Source organism: Vombatus ursinus, unplaced genomic scaffold, assembly GCF_900497805.2.
Source record: "Vombatus ursinus unplaced genomic scaffold, bare-nosed wombat genome assembly UNPS02014821.1, whole genome shotgun sequence".
NCBI lineage: Eukaryota > Metazoa > Chordata > Mammalia > Diprotodontia > Vombatidae > Vombatus > Vombatus ursinus.
In genome coordinates this window covers 4,410,143-4,427,747 of record NW_020954599.1, presented here as the reverse complement: position 1 = coordinate 4,427,747, position 17,605 = coordinate 4,410,143, and the positions used below count along the sequence as shown (strand labels likewise).

The 17,605-nt window shown below is 35.0% G+C and overlaps 1 protein-coding gene across 1 annotated transcript in view; it reads left to right on the top strand.

Moving 5' to 3' along the window:
• The window catches only part of BMPR1B (bone morphogenetic protein receptor type 1B), a 349,176-nt gene that overhangs the window by 216,855 nt on the left and 114,716 nt on the right, over positions 1-17,605 (top strand). Inside the window, exon 3 of the mRNA XM_027837474.1 lies at positions 8,122-8,329. Within this exon, the coding sequence (XP_027693275.1) occupies positions 8,251-8,329 (79 nt within the window). The 5' untranslated portion in view covers positions 8,122-8,250. The remainder of the gene's footprint in view (positions 1-8,121; positions 8,330-17,605) is intronic.

Genomic DNA, 17,605 nt, shown 5'->3' with positions numbered 1-17,605 from the left:
AAAATAGCTGTTAGTTTTGTCAGTTTACTTTTTTACTTTCAATTTTATTAATCTCGCTTTTGATTTTCAAGATTTCCATTTTGGCGTTTAATTGAAGGCTTTTAATATATTCTTTTTCTAGTTATTTTTAATTTGCATGCCAAATTCGTTGATCTGCTCCTTTTTTTTAAATGATGTACTTATTTAGAGATATATATTTTCCCCTAAGGTACTGCTTTGAATCCATACCATAAATTTTGGGACATTGTCTCATTGTTGTCATTCTCTTTAATAAAATGATTTTTTTCTATTATTTGTTCTTTCATCTACTTATTCTTTAGGATTATATTATTTAATTTCCAATTAATTTTTCATCTGTGTTTTTCATGGCCCTTTATTAAATGTAATTTTATTGCATTACAGCCTAAAAAGAGTGCATTTAATGTTTCTGCTTTTCTGCATTTGCTTGTGAGGTTTTTATGCCCTAATAGATGGTCAGGTTTTTTTTGAGGGTGTGATGTGCAACTGAGAAAAAGTGTACTCCTTTCTCTTCCAATTCACTTTCCAGAGGTCTATCATATCTAACTTTTCTAAAATTTTATTAATCTAACTTTTAAAAAATGTGTTTTATGGTTATATTTATCTGGCTTTGAGAGAAGAAAGTTGAATACAATTTTACTCTCTCTTCCTATAAGTCATTTAACTTTTCCTTGAACAATTTGGTTGCTAGGCCATTTGGAACTTTTATTTTAGTATTAATATTATTTCACTGTCTATGGTGCCTTTTAGTAATATGTAGTTTCTCTGCTTTTCTCTTTAATTAGATCTAATTTTGCTTTTGCTTTGAATGAGGTCATGATTGCTACCCCTGCCTGTTTTACTTCAGCTGAAGCCTAATAGATTTTGCTCTAACCACTTATTTTAAGTCTGTATATGTCTCTTGTAAACATTATATTGCTGGATTCTGGTTTCTAATTCAGTCTGCTATCCACTCCCTGGGTGAATTCATTTCGTTCTCATTCACAGTCATGATTGCTAACTGTGCATTTCCCTCTATCCTATCTTCTTCTGTTTTGTTCTTCTCTCTCTCTCTCTCTCTCTCTCCCTCTCTCTCTCTCTCTCTCTCACTCTGTTTTGCTTTTTGGTGAGACAGTCGGGGTTAAGTGACCTGCCCAGGGTCACATAGTTAGTAAATGTCAAGTGTCTGAGGCTGGATTTGAACTCAATCAAACTGACTCCAAGGCCGGAGCGCTATCCACATTACCACCTAGCTGCCCCTTTGTCCTTCTCTTTTTCTCTTTAGCTTTTTCTTCCTAAGAAGTCTGTTTTGCTTCTGATTACTGTGTCTCTCAAACTGCCCTCACTCTTATCATTCTTTTTTTCTTTTATCTTCTTCACCTTCTACTTCCCTGTTGGGTTAGATAGATAGATTTCTATGCCGAATTATACATGCATATGTGTGTGTGTGTGTGTGTGTGTGTGTGTGTGTGTGTGTGTGTGTGTGTGTAGATATATATATATCTCCATCCACATATGTGTGTATGTGTATGTGTGTTTGTAATCTTCCCTTTTTGAACCAATTCAGATGAAAGTGAGGTTTAACCATTGCCCACCCCCACATTTCCTTTCTGCTATAAAATCTCTTCCTTTTATTACCCTTTTATGTGAATTAATTTCCCCCTTTTTTCCTCTCTTTCCTCTTCTACTAGTGCATCCTTCTCTCTCACCCATGCATTTTTTGAGATAATCTCAGAAAATCAGTTCATTCTCACGTTCTCTGTTCTCTATTTAGAGTCCTTCTAACTGCCGTAATAATGATAATAATGATAAAATTCTTTGGAGATATATGTATCATTTTCCCATATACAAATGTAAACAGTTTAACCTTCTTGAATCCCTTTCAGTTTCTCTTTTCATGTTTAGCTTTTTATGCTTTTCTTTGTCTTGTATTTGAAAGTTAAATTTTCTATTCAGTTCTGTTTTTTTTTTTTTTTCTATTCAGGGATGTTTGAAAGTCATCTATTTAATCAAATACCTGTTTTTTTACCCTGAAGAATTGTATTCAGTTTCTGGGTAGGTTATTCTTTGTTGTAATCTTAACTTTTTTTGTCTTCAGAATATCATCTTCTACATCTTCTTCTCCTTTAACACGGTAGCTGCTAAATCTCGTATAATCCTGGCTTCCTGGTATTTGAATGGTTTCTTTCTGGATGCTGTTTTACCCTGGAGCTCTGAAGTTTGGTGTAATGTTTCAGGGAATTTTTATTTTGGAATTTCTTTGAAGAGATGATTGGTGGAGTCTTTCAATTTCTATTTTATGCTCTTGTTCCAGGATTTTCTAAAAAAATGATTTTTTGAAATGTCTAGGTACATTCTTTTATCATGACTTTCAGGCAGTCCATTAATTCTTACATTATCTCTCCTTGATCTATTTTCCAAGTTGGTTGTTTTTCCAATAAGATATTTCCCATTTTCTTCTACTTTTAATTTTTTTTGGTTTATGTTGTTTTTTGTTGTCTCATGGAAACAGTAGCTTCTATTTGTCCTCTGATTTTTAAGGAATTATTTTCTTTAGGGAGCTTTTTTCAGCCTTCTTTTTTCAATTTGGTCAATTCTGCTTTTTAAAGAGTGATTTACATTATTGTAGCTTTGTTCCACTTTTTTTCCATTAGGCCAGTTCTTCATTTTAAGGAGTTATTTTCATTGATTTAGCTTTGTACCTCTTTATCCATATGGCCAATTCTGTTTTTTAAGGTGTTATATTCCTTAGAAATTTTTTTCTCTCTCTTTTACCAGACTGTTAATTGTTATTTCATAATTTTCTTTCATTGCTCTCATTTCTTTTTCCACTTTTTCTCTACCACTCTTATTTGATTTTTAAAATAATTTTAAAAAATCTCTTCCAAGAATTCTTATTGGCCTTGTGTCCAGTTCATATTTTTTTTCCCTTGGAAGCTTTGCTCATAGCTATTTTGACTTTGTTCTCTTCTTCTGAGTTTTAGTCTTAGTCTTTCCTGTCACTATAGTGGCTTTTAACGGTCAAGTTCTTTTTTGTTGTTTGCTCATTTTTCCAGCCTATTTTTTTTTTTAACTTTGAACGTTAAAAGTTGGTTTCTGTTCCCAGCGTGGGAGTGCTGGGGCACTGTCCCAGACTTCAGGCTTTTTTTGCACTGCTGTTTTCTGAGCTAGTTCTGGGTATTTGGAGGTATTCATTGCTTCCAGGGAGAGGTGATATCACTGCTGTCTGTGGTCCTTAACCCAGAAGTGAACCTGATCTCTTGTAGGCACTTGCAGACAACCCCACTTCTCATGGCCCTTCTTCCCTTGGACCGTGAAGAGATACTGCTCTTTAGGGCCCTTCTTCTTATGACTCCAAGCTCTCTTCTTTGCCCTGGAACTGTGCTCTAGATGTGGATGTAGGTAATGGAGTTGCCTAACAGAGCCAGGTCTTGTACCCAAGTGTTATCACATGGGTTGCCTTTAATCTCTTCTGACCAGTTGCCCAATCCTCTTACCATCCATGTTAGGAGCTACTGAAGCTCTTGCTGCTACTGTTACTGCCTCCAGTGCTCACAGCTGGTATTGCAATCACACGGGCTCCAGGCCAGCCCCACCCTGGTGTTAACAGACCTTTTCTTCTGGTCTCTTAGGCTGGAAAAATTGCTTACCTTTTGTTGTCTCTGCCATGCCAGAATTCAGTTTGAGCAACTATGTAAAGTTGGATGGAGGGAATATTTGGAGACCTTCCTCTAGTCTGCCCCCTTGGTTCTGTCTCTTGGAAGCCAAGATGCCTGTTTTCAGTGTGATGCTCCACTTTGGTTTGACAACGGAGTGATAAGAGGGATATATTGAGGATATGCTTTCACTTCCTCAAGATTTTTTTGAACGAGTGTCCTGAGATAACTAAGTAGTTCAGTTACTTGGAAGAATTCCCCCGTTTTTCCTTCTTCTAATGGGCATCAGTTCATATTCTTTCCCGTGTACTAAGGTTTCGACACGTACGGAAGTATTCTGTAAACTCATGCCAGGATAATCTTACTAAAATGCTGTTTCTACTATGTCACCCCCCTTGTTAAAGATCCTCTAATGACAGCACACTGACTACAGGACAAATTCCCAGCTCTTCAGCTTTGAATGAAAGATGTTTCGCAACCTTATTATTTCCTACTAATTTCCAGTCTGGAAAACAGCTCTGGATTTGGAATCAAGAAAGAACTTATATTTCCAGATAAGCACTTACTACTTATGTGACCCTGGGCAAAACACTTAACCTCTCTGATACTCCAGCTTTAAAAACACGGTCTCTAAAATGTAGGTAAGCTTCAGACAAAAAGAATTTATTAGGTACCTATTGTGTACCAGTCACTGTGCCAAGTTCTGGTGATAAAAAGAAAGGCAAAAGACATCCCTACCCAGAAGGAGCTCACAGTTTCTTGTTATACTATGTACAAAGAAAATCTATACAGGATAAATTGGAAATAGTCAATGGAGAGAAAGCATTAGCATTGAAAGTATCAGGCTTCTTGTAGAAGATCAGATTTTAGTTGGGAATTGAAGGAAGCAATGAGGCCGAGCTTGGGAGGAAACTATTCCAGGCATGAGGGATAGTCGGTGAAAATGTTCAGAGTCTGTAGATATAATGTCTTGTTCACATAACAGCAAGGAGACCAGTGTTACTAGATCACAGAGTACATGAGCTTTGTAAGGTGGAAGAGGACTGAAAAGACGAAGGGCCAGGGCTTTGAATGCTAGACAATTTTATATTTGATCCTGGCGGTGATAGAGTGACATATCCTGATGTGAACTTTAGAAAAAATAATTCTATAATTGAATGGAGGATTGATTGCAGCAGGGACCAATCAGTAGGCTCCTGCAGTTGTCTAGACGTAAGATAACGAGGGCCTGTACTACATTGGTAGGAGAGGAGAGAAGGGAGAAATTGCAAAGACATCATCAGCAGGCCTTGGCAACAGATTCAATGTGGGAAGCAAAAGTGAGATTCTGAGCCTGAATGCTAAGAATATTAAGTTAAATAGGATTTTGGGGAAAAGATAATGTTTGATTTTAGACATATTAAGTTTATGATATCTACAATACATTCAGTTTGAGTGCAATAGTCAGCTGGAGATCAAGTCTGGAGGTTAGGAAAATTTTGACTGCTGGATAAGATCTGACAATTATTCATTGAAACTGTGGTATTTAGGGGGCAGCTAGGTGGCGCAGTAGATAGAGCACCAGCCCCAGAGTTAGGAGGACCTGAGTTCAAATCAAGTCTCAGACACTTGACACTTACCAGCTGTGTGACTCTGGGCAAGTCACTTAACCCCAATTGCCTCACCAAAAAAAAAAAAAAAAAAAAAAAAAAAGAAAAGAGAGAAAGAAAGAAAGAAAATATGGGATTTAATGATACCACCAAGTGAAATAATACTAGTATTGCCTATGTCACAAGGCAGTTATGAGAACACTATATAAATGTAAATTATTATCTACGCTAAATCAGTAAACATTTGTTAAGCACCCATTTATGCAGTTTTCTTGGAACTGAGGATACAGTTAAAAGATGAAGCTTGAATTCTATCAGGGAGAAAACATGTACATATATAAACATATACAGAATAATAGAATATTCCAAAAGGCTTAGTGCAGTATTAAAGTATTAAAGGTTAAAGCTACACTAAAACTTCTGGGATACAGTTAGTGTATTCATACAAAACAACAACATACACAAATATAGGTGTATACTTTATGTATGTATGCTTGTCTGTGCATCCATATATATGTATCTATATATTATAAAAATAATTTACATTTATGTTGTGTTTTTCTCTTAATTACTTTGTGAAGTATATTCTGAAGATTCTGAGATTTACCTATTCAGCACTAAATGTTCTCCTAATTAGACTCAGGAAGACCTGAATTCACATCCAACATCAGACACTTAATAGCTGTGTGACCCTGGGCAAATCACATGACCTCTGTTTGCCTTAGTCCATCAGAGAAGGAAATGGCAAACCATTTCAGTATCTTTGCCAAGAAAACCCCATGGACAGAATGATCCACAGGATCACGAAGAGTCAGACACAACTATATGACTGAATAACAAGAACATCCCCCAGATTTGCATCCTTGAACAATAATAAGGAAGTCTAGAAGAAAGGTGGATTTGGGGAGGAACATAATGAGTTCTTTTTTGGGGATATATTGAGTTTGAGATGTCTATGGGGCATTCATTTGAAATATCTAGTGTTATTGCTGTCAGTCATTTCCATTCATGTCCAACAATAGTAATATAATAATAATTTCAACCATTTCTACAGTTAAGTTGTTCTTCACTGTCCTGAATGTATACTACCTCATGGACCTTTCCATATTCACAACTTTGCCTGTGCTCTTCCTCCCCCAACTCCTTTTAGGATACTTTCTTTCCTCTTCTCCATTTATACAAAACTTACTCTTCCTTCCAGGTCTAGATAATTCTCACTTCCACTTATTCTGACCTGCATGAATTGCTTTCTACTCATTTAGTTCTATAGTCACTGATAGGCTGGAATTGCTAGGCCATCTCATGAATGTGCATCTTTTCTCCTTTCAAAAGCAATTTGACTTTTTCACTCCATTTTCCCATTCTTTTACATCTATTATGGTCTTCAGTGTAACCCTTTCCTGGCTGGAAGGCAAGCTGACAAATTAAGTAATTAAAGAATCCTTTCCTTCTAAATTTTTTTTTCTGGAGGGTGAGTATATACCTTCTGTCATATATGAAATGGAATGTGATGTCTTTAAGTCAGAATGTATTAATGGTAGATTTCCTGGCTGACTTGTGAACATTTGATTTTAATTAAATTTGTTCCCTTGGGAGTAGAAATAGAGTGTGTTAAGATGATGGTGGTAGTTGTAAAAATCACATTTAAGAGGTTGTGCTATTGAGCTCAGCAGAACAGATTTATTGATTTATTTAGCTAGATTGGTATAGTGGTGGGGGAGATGAATTTCTTAAAAACGTGAGAACACTAGTATGAAGCAAGTGAACTATAAAATATGAAGTGAATATTGGAGTAAAGAGAAAATGTGAAGATTTAATAATTGAAGTATGGCTTCCCCCCCCAATTTGTGTAAATCTTTCCCCAATTGAATTGATTAAATTTGCTGATAACTTTGTGTCTATTTGTCTATGGTAACATTGAATTTTATTTGCATTTCTTGGTCTCCTATTATTGACTGTGCCCAGTAAAAGAATGAAAACAAGTTTGTTCATTTGTTTTTTTGTCAGATGTTTTATTGGCAAAGTTAAGGATTTTTTAAAAAGTTTAAAAAATCCTGTAAGTGTTATTTAAAATGAAGTTACACCAAAATGTCATTAGATAATTGAGAAATTTAATCACAGTTGCAGATCTCAAAAAATAATGGATCTGTTCTTATTCAAGTACTATAGTTTGGACAATTATATTCAGGTGATTGCATTTAATGCTTTCCATTTAAAACAAGTGACTTAACTATGTTATCTACTACTCCTAATCAAAAGAAATATTCCTGATGAAATTATTTTATTATTTAAGGTACCTTTATGCAGGACCAAAGAATTTGGTCAGTCACGGTGCAGTTTTAAAGGCACTGGCTCTCGCATTTAAATATTTCCAGGTACGAGGAAAAATCTCTTCTCCAAGGCAAAAAGGGCTATATCTTGAAACAATAGGTATCAATTATATTTTTATTATTTAGAGTAAGGAAGCATTATTTCCTCAGGAATTTTGTATTTCTCTCCCTGGAATCAAAGTTCATGCACCCAATAAACACTGCAAAAGGAGAGCATTTCTAGGCAATTTCTTCCCTGGCTTTGGAGGGGGAGAGGTGGTCATGCTTAGGTTCCCTACATGTGCTACATGAGCTACATGAAAGATTGGGGGAGGGGTAGACTTGATGTTTCCAGTACCGAAAGCTGAAGAAGCAGTTAAACTCCAGTTAAAATCCCTGCCAGACTGAAGCTTCCAGTGTGCACAGCTCTGCATGGGGGCAGCCAGCCTGTCCTCTTTTCTGGGGAATTTGCTTCAGCCTTTATCATCCTCCTCACGAGGTGATCCATTGAGGTCTAGGTGGTGACAGAACCAGTTTGTAACAGGCTTGTCTTTTCCGTTCTCGTCTCAGGCTCGCTGGCAGGCTAGCCGGCCGGAAGATCAGACAAGAGTGGCAGCAGCCAAAGAGGATCAGTGAAAGGCAGCCGACGGGCGGGCGGCTTGGCCGGCTGGGACGCAGGACCCCTGCTCTTCAGCTGCAATGGGGTGGCTGGAAGACCCAACCTGGCAGATTCACGTTCACTTTTCTTTGCTTGTCCTGCTGTCCATGCACACAAGGGGTAAGAAGATCAAGCGTACTGTGTTGTAGCTCTCCCAGCTCCTGAGCTAGCATCTCACTGAAGGGCTTTTAGCTCCAAAGAGAAAGTTCAGGACACCAGTTCAGATGTGCCCAGTTTCCAGCCCCCTGCTGCTGCAGCAGTAATGCATTTTTACTACTTTCTGTATTAGCAAAGAACTTTCCAAGTAGCCTTTCCTAGAAGAACTTTAAAGAGATTTAGAGAAAGGAAATTTGCTGTTTCCCCTAGCAGTTAAAAAAAGAAATCTGCTTCAGTGCCTTGAGTATCAAGTTGATTCCCTGTTATATGGAAAACAATTCAATTTTATTTTGACAATTTTAGATGATATATTTTGGTTAACATAGTTTAACACTGCATTTTTTAGTGTATTCATTTTAATGGGTTCTTAATCATGTAATTTTACAGTTGTTTTGACTGTAATTTACAATATTCACTGTAATTATTGAATCTTCATTCAACTTGAAGAGTAAGTTTAGCTTAGCAATCTGTTTAGCAGAAGTGTATTTATGTCAGATCAACCGAAGCAAGAAAAGATTATCTTTTACTTTTAGTGAAAGAGTTATGTTATAAGAATAAGTAAGTGATTTTACAGCTTCAAAGAAAAGCAATTTGCCATGGTGCAGAAATTTGCAGTAAGTGCATGCAAGTAAAGAGTGATGTGGGTGGAAACAGACACAGTGGCTTTATGTAATTGAGGCCAGAAGTAAATGAGGGTCTGTAGAGCAAGACTGGAATGCATTGCCAGTACGATTGCATGCATAGTACATACAAGTATATTTAAAGAGCTTCCTCAAGTTTACTATTTATAAGAAAAAAATGTGTATTACCAACTGACATTTGTTTCTAACTAATTTGCAAAGTGTTTCTCAGCTTTTCAAGACATTAAAAAGTCAGTCTTTTCTGAGGAGGTAAACATGATTTTTCAGTTCAGTCGTTATAATCTGAATGGGAAGTGCTTAGATTATTCTTTTAGTGACCAAACTAGTCATCAGTTACCTCTTGATTATCTACCAAAGGAGACCAGATATGCCCAAACAGCAAATAATTTTAAAAAAATCTTTTTTGTTTTCACAATCATTGTGAAATATTTCTCACATGTTTATCTTTTAAAGTGTTATTAAAATGAAAATAAATTTAAATTTCCTGAGCAGATGCAATCAAGATAGGGTTGGAAACTAGGCCAAGAGTCTGCTCTTTAGTGAAGTCAAGTAAATATTCGCTGAAACCTTGGTTGTCACCAATCCCCCCCATGTGCTAGAATATTGTGAACACAGAATTTATACACTTAGACAACACAGAAAAACCCACAGTGGATTGAGGTCATTTTGTCTAAAGCATTCATTTCATAGGTGAAGAAACTGAGGCTCAAAAATGATTTCTTCAAGAATCACAAGTGGTGGAAGAACTGGGATAGGAAATCAGGCCCTTCTAATTCCAAAACCAGTATTCTTTCCCCAGGCTCCTGTTTCCGTCATATTCATTGTGGTAAATTACTTAAGTTGATTTAATATCACATTTTGTGATCTGTCCCAATTTTAAGATATCTAACATTGCTATTACTCCCTGGTGTTGGTAAATAGAACATTAGTTGCTCCCTGAGAGATTTTATGGCAAAAGGAATCAAGTGTTAGATTTGGGACTGATGAAGAATTGGGTTTAGATCTCGCTTAGATCACAGATGTTGAATAAGAAGGAACCTTGGAGATCATCTAATCCAATGCTGTCATTTCATAGATTGGTAAACAGTCCAGAGCAAGCAGAGTTGGTCATTGAACCCAGACCCTCTGGGGTAGCCTCTCCTCATTGTAAACCTCGTGGCCACACCTGGGAAGGTCATTAAACATCGCTGAGCTTCAGTTTCCTCATCTATAAAATGAGGATAATAATGCCTGAGGGTACCTCCCGCATAGGGTTTTTGTTCAAATGATTGAATGAAGTTCAGTGAGTTAATGAAGTTCAAATGACTGTTTTGAAACTGGTTTATCTCTATTTAAACATTTACAATTATTCGGAGCTCTTTCTGTTAGGAGTTATTAGTCACAATTGATTTGAAGAGAGGGCACTGATATTATTTATTTTCTTTGTTTTCTTTGAAAAATATGAATGTTGCCCTCTTAAGATGTGAGCAGGTGACTAAACAAAACAAATCTTCAATAATATTTTGGAAGAGGAATTTGCTTTGTAGGAAATCAGGATTAAAATATGTAAGGTGTAACTGGTTCATAGGATTACAAATTTGGAAAGGTCTCCAGAGGTCTTCTATTCACCTCTTTATTTTATAGGTCAAGGAACCCAAGGCTCAAGAAGATTGTGTGACTTGAATAAGGTTACACAGATATTCAACATCAGAAGCAGGATTTGAACCCAGATTCTCTGATTCAGTAGCCAGTGTTTTCTTTTCCTGTGACTCTGATACTGACTACCCCATATAACCTTATCCAAGTCAACCTCCATGGGCTTCAATGTCCTTATTTGTAAAGTGAACAGGTTGGACTGGGTAGCTTCTGAGATCTTAAAATTGCTTTTTAGTAATGGTCTGCAAATATCTGGGAACAATTTGACGTTCTCCTTTAGCACCCCCTGTTGGTATCTTTTTTTTTCCCCCAAAACACCTGCCCAACTATATTTCTGAACTGAGCTAACAGCTCGCACATTCTCATACTTTTAGATTACTTATAAGTTGGAAAATTAAAGGTAGAATGCTATAGTCATTTCACATTTCAGAAAGGTGTATATATCTATATGTATATAGATATATACATATCTATCTATATATATATCTATATACACACATACTTTTCTTATTTTTTTCTTAATTAGAGGGTTCACAGATTTACGCTGTGAAAATGTCCATGGAAAACATGGACATTTTTCATAGATGAATTTAATTCAGTTTAATGATTAGAATGACAAAACATGGACATTTTTCATAGATGAATTGAATTCAGTTTAATGATTAGAATAACAAAACATTAGTTGAACAACTGTTCAAGGTAAATGAGTAAGACAAAGTGTAAAATTCATTGTGATCAATCTGTGGGTGACTCTGTGGCCCTGTTTGGATTATAAATAATATTTTTTGATACATGGAAATACTGAAATGCAGAAATGTTATAAATTGGCCATAACCATACAGTAAGTAAATGACAAACCTATATTAACAAAACAAAGCCCTAAAACTGTAGCTAACCCATTCAACCCAGTTATACCATTTTGATGTAAAGAGCTAGGAAAATTGAGTGAAAAATAAACCTTTGAGAATTTGAAATAATGTCAATTTTTAAAAAGGTGGATTGAAATCTGATTCTTAAAGGTTCTCTGACCTGCCCTCATCATCCTGACGGTAACAGTCATGGAATTCCTTACAGAATGGAAAGGAGTACTCATGCCCTCTCATTGAGGAAACATGGATGAACAAGTAAATATTTCTGTTCCATTTAAATGTTGAATAACAGATCAAGCAATATGGGAATGTCCTGGTTAGATAGTTTTAGCCAGAGGTGTCAAACTCAAAGCCAAATCCTATACAGAACTATGTGGAGAACCAGTTTAAAATGTAATTCAGAAATGTTTAACAAAATAAATAAAAATACACTACAACATAGATGATGTTTATTTGTGGTTTTCCAAGTAAATTTATGGCTGTTGGGATCTGTTTCTATTTGAGTTTGACAGCATTGATTTTAGCTAACCCAAACCATTTCTGGGGCAGAGATCTTCTTATAATGTCAGGTCATGAGATATTTAGAGAAAAGAACATAAAGAAAATGTAGATTTAGAGGTTCTGAACTTTATTGGTTTTGGTGTTAACATAACAAGATTTTTATTTCTAGTAGAGATTCAGTAACTAAGATGGGTGAGCATTGAAATTTTGCATTTCTTGGAGAAATCCCTAGTATGCCTTCAATTTTGAGGGTTTACTTCTTTGCCCCTAATCACTTAGACTGGATTGCAACTTTTGAGTCAATAATGTATTGGGATAATATTTATAGCAAATATTATAGAAAAAACTTATATCTAAATTATGTAATTATAAAAATAAAGTTATAGTAGTCACAATCCACAACAGATAAAGAATCCAAGGATATGGACAGTTAACAAAAGAAAAATACAAATTGCTAATACTCGTTTGAAAAAGAAATGTTCAGCTTCCCTAATAATTGAAAACATAAATTAAAACAATTTGAGGTGCCATCTTATACCTACCAGATTGAGAAAAATAACTAGAAGCAATGAAACTCAGTGACATAAAATACTTTTATTCACTGCCTATGAAAATATCTACCTGTAAAGGTTTTTTTTATAGCATTCTGAGAGTTTACAGTAAAAATTGTCATGCCTTTTGACCTAATAATTCTGTTGTTGGCTTTCTATTCTGAAAATATTGGGGGGAGGAAGCTATCCTTTAAAAAAAATTACGTAATTGAAAATAAAAACTAAGTGTCCAACAATAGAAGAATTTTAAAATAAATCATATTGTATCAACTTCATGGTATATTGTTATAGCATTATCTGCTAAATATGAGCAGTACAAAGAAATGATCATATATTTGTGTGTGAATATATTTATATATTTGTATACACACACTTGTACATACACACACATATAATATATTTACACTTAGTCTGTATTACAGTCACTAAGTAAGTTTCGCTGTTTGTACTAATGCTCAATGAGTTTATTTTTTTTTAAACTTAGAACTCAACACATAATTGGAATCAAGCAAATTTCAGTACAATAAATGTTGACTATCTCATAAAGGAAAGCGGAAAGTATAGATAGACATATTATTGGAAGAGAAAAATTCAACCTTAACTACTTCCCCCAAATCCAGTGTTATTTTGAGATGAGGATGTGATGCTTGTAAATATCAAGTAAGATGGAAACAATAAAGAAATCTCATTTTCTTCTTATCAATGTTCAAATTCTTCAAAAGGAATTTAGTTCTGTTGAAAGGTACTAGATACCCACTCAGAGAATGAAGGGTCCTCTTTGTTGCTCTGCTGAGGAAATTGACTGGGGATATAAGGTCAAAGGAGCAGAAATAGCCACAGTTTGAATTCCCAAATAAAATGTATTCCCCTTTCATGTGATCAACAAAATGAGTTTTTTATTGTAGTACATCTGTGTAATTATATGTGAAAAGTCAAGCCAACTGATTTGATGAGATTATAGCTATAGTAGAAAGAAGATGAACATCATAACGACAGTCAGATTATTATCATTGCTCCTATAATACTTATTTCAGCAAGCAAGATGGTTTCATGAAAAAGAAGTGAAAAGGAAATGAAGGATTGAATTTCTGAATTTTTTTTAAAAAGGTACCCAAAATAGTGTGAAAATGACTCTTGGTCTTTGAGGGTCTTAAATTTGTTTTCATTTGAAATATTATATTGTCCTATTTCCTATTATGATATTTACTTCTAATCTGTTTATTACAGTTCAAAATTGATTTGAAACCCTAAGAAATGTATTTATTTTGTTTAGTCAGTTGAAGGAGAGATAAGAACTCCAGTCACTTGAGGATAATTACTAGTCTGCCACATTGTATGATTTCAAAATGAAAATTAGAATATTACCATTGGACATCATTTTTAAGTAATATTTTTAAGTGTAAAATGATCCTAGTTACCATATGGCAAAATATACTGAAAATCTGAACTGTTAGACACAGCTGTTTAAATTGTGGTTGTATGTTCAAAAGTTTTCTACTCGGCTATTGTGTGGCATTTCCAACTATTAATCTCTGGCCATTAATTGACAGTAACCACAACTTGTGGTGAGTGGCACAGATGTAAGAAACATGATCTTTTTAGTGCTTTACCTGGGAGAAAATGGCTAAATTGTACTTATCAACTTTAGTCCTATGTAAATGATAGTACAGAATAGGGATGGTTTCGTCAAAATGTTGATAACACAGAAGTATAAATAGTGAGTTGTTTCCGCTCTTGGCTGAGTAGTCATATTTAAAAACAAGTGACATCTATAGCTAAAGTGTTAAGCAAAGTTGAGATCTAAAGAGGAAATGTGAAATCATACAGAGATAAAAAGACGCTAAAGCATCATAGAATTAAGAGTTGGAAGGGACCTTACCAGACATATAGAAAATTCATTCTAACTTAAAAATACGTGATAACTTACAGTACATTTTGGTTCACAAATACATATCTTTGTTAATTACTACATGTTTGAATTAGGAACGGCATTTTTCAAAGTTTTTTGTTTGTTTTGTTTTTCCTGACAGGGCTGTTAAGTGTAAACTATGAATGTCTTTGGAAAGTTCTGTAATGTAGGTAGGAGTTAAATATAGGAATGGTGTTAAAATTAAGCATACTAAAAGTTTAAGGAAATTGAGGAGATTTTAAAATCTGTTTGGTCATTCCATGTCTCTGGTCTGCTTTAATTATGATGACCAAATGAATAGGATTTAAAAAGATCATCACTTTTTACTCCAATATTGATTGCTTTAATCTCCTCCACCTCAATTTACCCAGCTTTAAAATATTGTCATCTAGGTACATTGTACTCTAGTAGGAGCACTCAAGGAAATACTTTTGTTTTTGTTTTTTTTTCATTTTTAATATTGAAAAGTATAGAAAGCAACATGGTATAGTCAATAGAAGCCTTGCCTATGTTAGGAAGACCTTGGTTCACCATTCACATTCCCTTCTTTGCAATTTGCATATAGACATTCTTTTTGCTTTTTATCTCACTGCTTTCATCTGTATGGTACATTAATGGCTGTTTAGTTCTTAGCAACTCTTTTTATTTTCATTTTATAACTTACCATACTGTACTGCCTAGTATTAAAATCTTGTCAATGGCTTTAAGGAACATCTTTGTTGTCCCTGAGTTTTGTTTGAATATAAGTGAAATGCTAGATGACTTTGGCTTCTTTGGAAGCAAGCACTATACCTCAAGCATAATCATACCAATTTGGAAAACTCTTGTGGCAAACATTAGTTTAAGTTTAGAAAATAGCTAGATTGTAAACTCTGTATATGTAAGTGACCATATAGCATAGTGAATTGAAGCAAGGGGCAGACTTGAAATTAGGAGACAGGGGTTCAGATGTGAACTCCAACACTAACTAGCTTTGGAATTCTGGGTAGGTCACTTAACCTTTCTGAGGCTCAGTTTCCTCATGTAAATTTGGTTAATATTACTTGTAGCATTATACAGGTACAAGGAAAGTACTCTGTAAATCTTAAAACATTATAAAAAATGAGTTTTATAAGCTATTTCTTTTCTTTCACCTAGCACCTAGCCCAATAGATAAAATACATGGATTGTTACAAAACCATGCTTCTCATAAAAAAAAATTAAAAATTTCAATTCGAGATCTTTTAAAAGCATCTAAAATTTTGAGAATATTGGAATGAAACTCTCTCATTTGATCAGTTCTCATTATTTACTTTCAGAAACTGTCCTGGCAGCCACATCTAGGGTCCAGGGGAAATTAATGTTCATGACAGAACAGAGTGACTCAAAAAACTAATGAGCACACGCTGAACACTGGCTTCAGTTCCTAGTTTTATTTTTTATTGCCCTGCATTATCTCGTGGTGCATGGTGTCCCTGTAGTCATCTTCACATCTTCCCAATTTTAGTGGGAGTTTGTGTATTTTGGCAAAATTGTATTGGGTCATGAGGAAACATGATGGCAATGATGACCTGGACTCCTTATGCTTGAATGGCGGAACCTCTGTGATGTTGGAGCCGCGTCGATGTGATATCAGACAAGCATGAGAGTTTAATATGATGAGGTGTCTTAAGATCTTCGTAGCTAGCCTTTCTCCCCTCATGGATAAAACATACCAAGCCCCACAGAATTCTGCTTTGGTAGAATGAGGACCTGGTTTATTTTGTAAATCATGCACAGGATTATCTGTCAGGTTGCTAGACCTGTGGAAATGGTCATGGTGAAAACCAACTTGGTCAAAGCATGAACTTTCACTTCATTTTCTCTTTTTTAGAAGATTTTAACCCTGAAATACGTTGTTTTTAATCACAGAAAGTTAGCCACGTAGCACTAAATGTAATTTTGTGAATTTGTAATTTGATGTGTTTATGGAGATACATCTCAACTCTGTGTTTGATTCAGTAGTGTTATGTCCAAGTGAATTGTTTTCTCATCTCATCACGAGGGAACTGTACTTTTTGTTCATATTTTAAAAGTGATTAAAGAAGTGAGAGCCATATACTGCTTTTACATATTAAATATTAGCACTTATGTGAAATATTCATGAAGGACTAAGCAGTAATTCATTGGAAGTGCATTAGAGTGCCTATTATTTTGTGCATCTGAAATCAGCTGGGGCTTTTCAGGAATTTGCAATGGAGTGTAAATAGAGGTCTATCATTTCTTAAGAAGGAAAGGACAAAACTGAATTTCATTGGCTGAACAAGTAGGCTTTTCTCCTTAGCCAGTCTCTTCTACTTACATTTTCGTATTATCACTATATGTACCTGGCACATAGGAGACATTTAATAAATGCTTGCTGATTGGTTGCACAAACTCTATCTATCAGTGCAGATTTAAAATGACACTACCCATTTTACCATTGTCCAAATGAAAATCTATATAATGTGAAAAGAGTTTAGGATGACTATCAAACTATATGATTTCATGCAGTTCTTAAGCACGTGATTGTGGAACAGATAATCAGGTAATAATTTTTGAACTGGATAATGGGAATAAAACACAAGCACATTACCTGAAATATAAACATCGTAATGATTATCTGAATACTTTGTATTCAGATTTATTGTATCCTGGTTATTTATTCAGAATTATTGTACATTAGCATAAAATATGGTCCTCTATTTAAAAAAAATTAAAATTGTTGACATCTGTCCTACAAATTTAATTTTCATAAATATTTCATCTCTTTCTTATGCTCAATTTAATCTATCAGAGCTACACACTTTAGAAGACATCTGGTATTGTGCTTAAGCAGCTGGGTTTCATTTGTAAAGGGGTTTGGAGCAAATTTCAGGCCTTTGCCAACAATAATATAGCAGTTGGCCAGATTGTTTGTTTTGTGGCAGCTTCATGCAGTGTGGCATTAGAGAGCCAAGTTCAGGAGCAAGTAATCTGTCGTCTCTTCCAGACCAGGTTGATAGAACCTGGGGTTTGGGTGCAGGTGGAACAGGATGCATTGGGTAAGTAATTTCATGCCTTGCTATTTTCAATTCAGCTGTATTTAACAAACAATTTTTATGTATTTTCTCTTTGCAATGTACTTCACTGTGCTT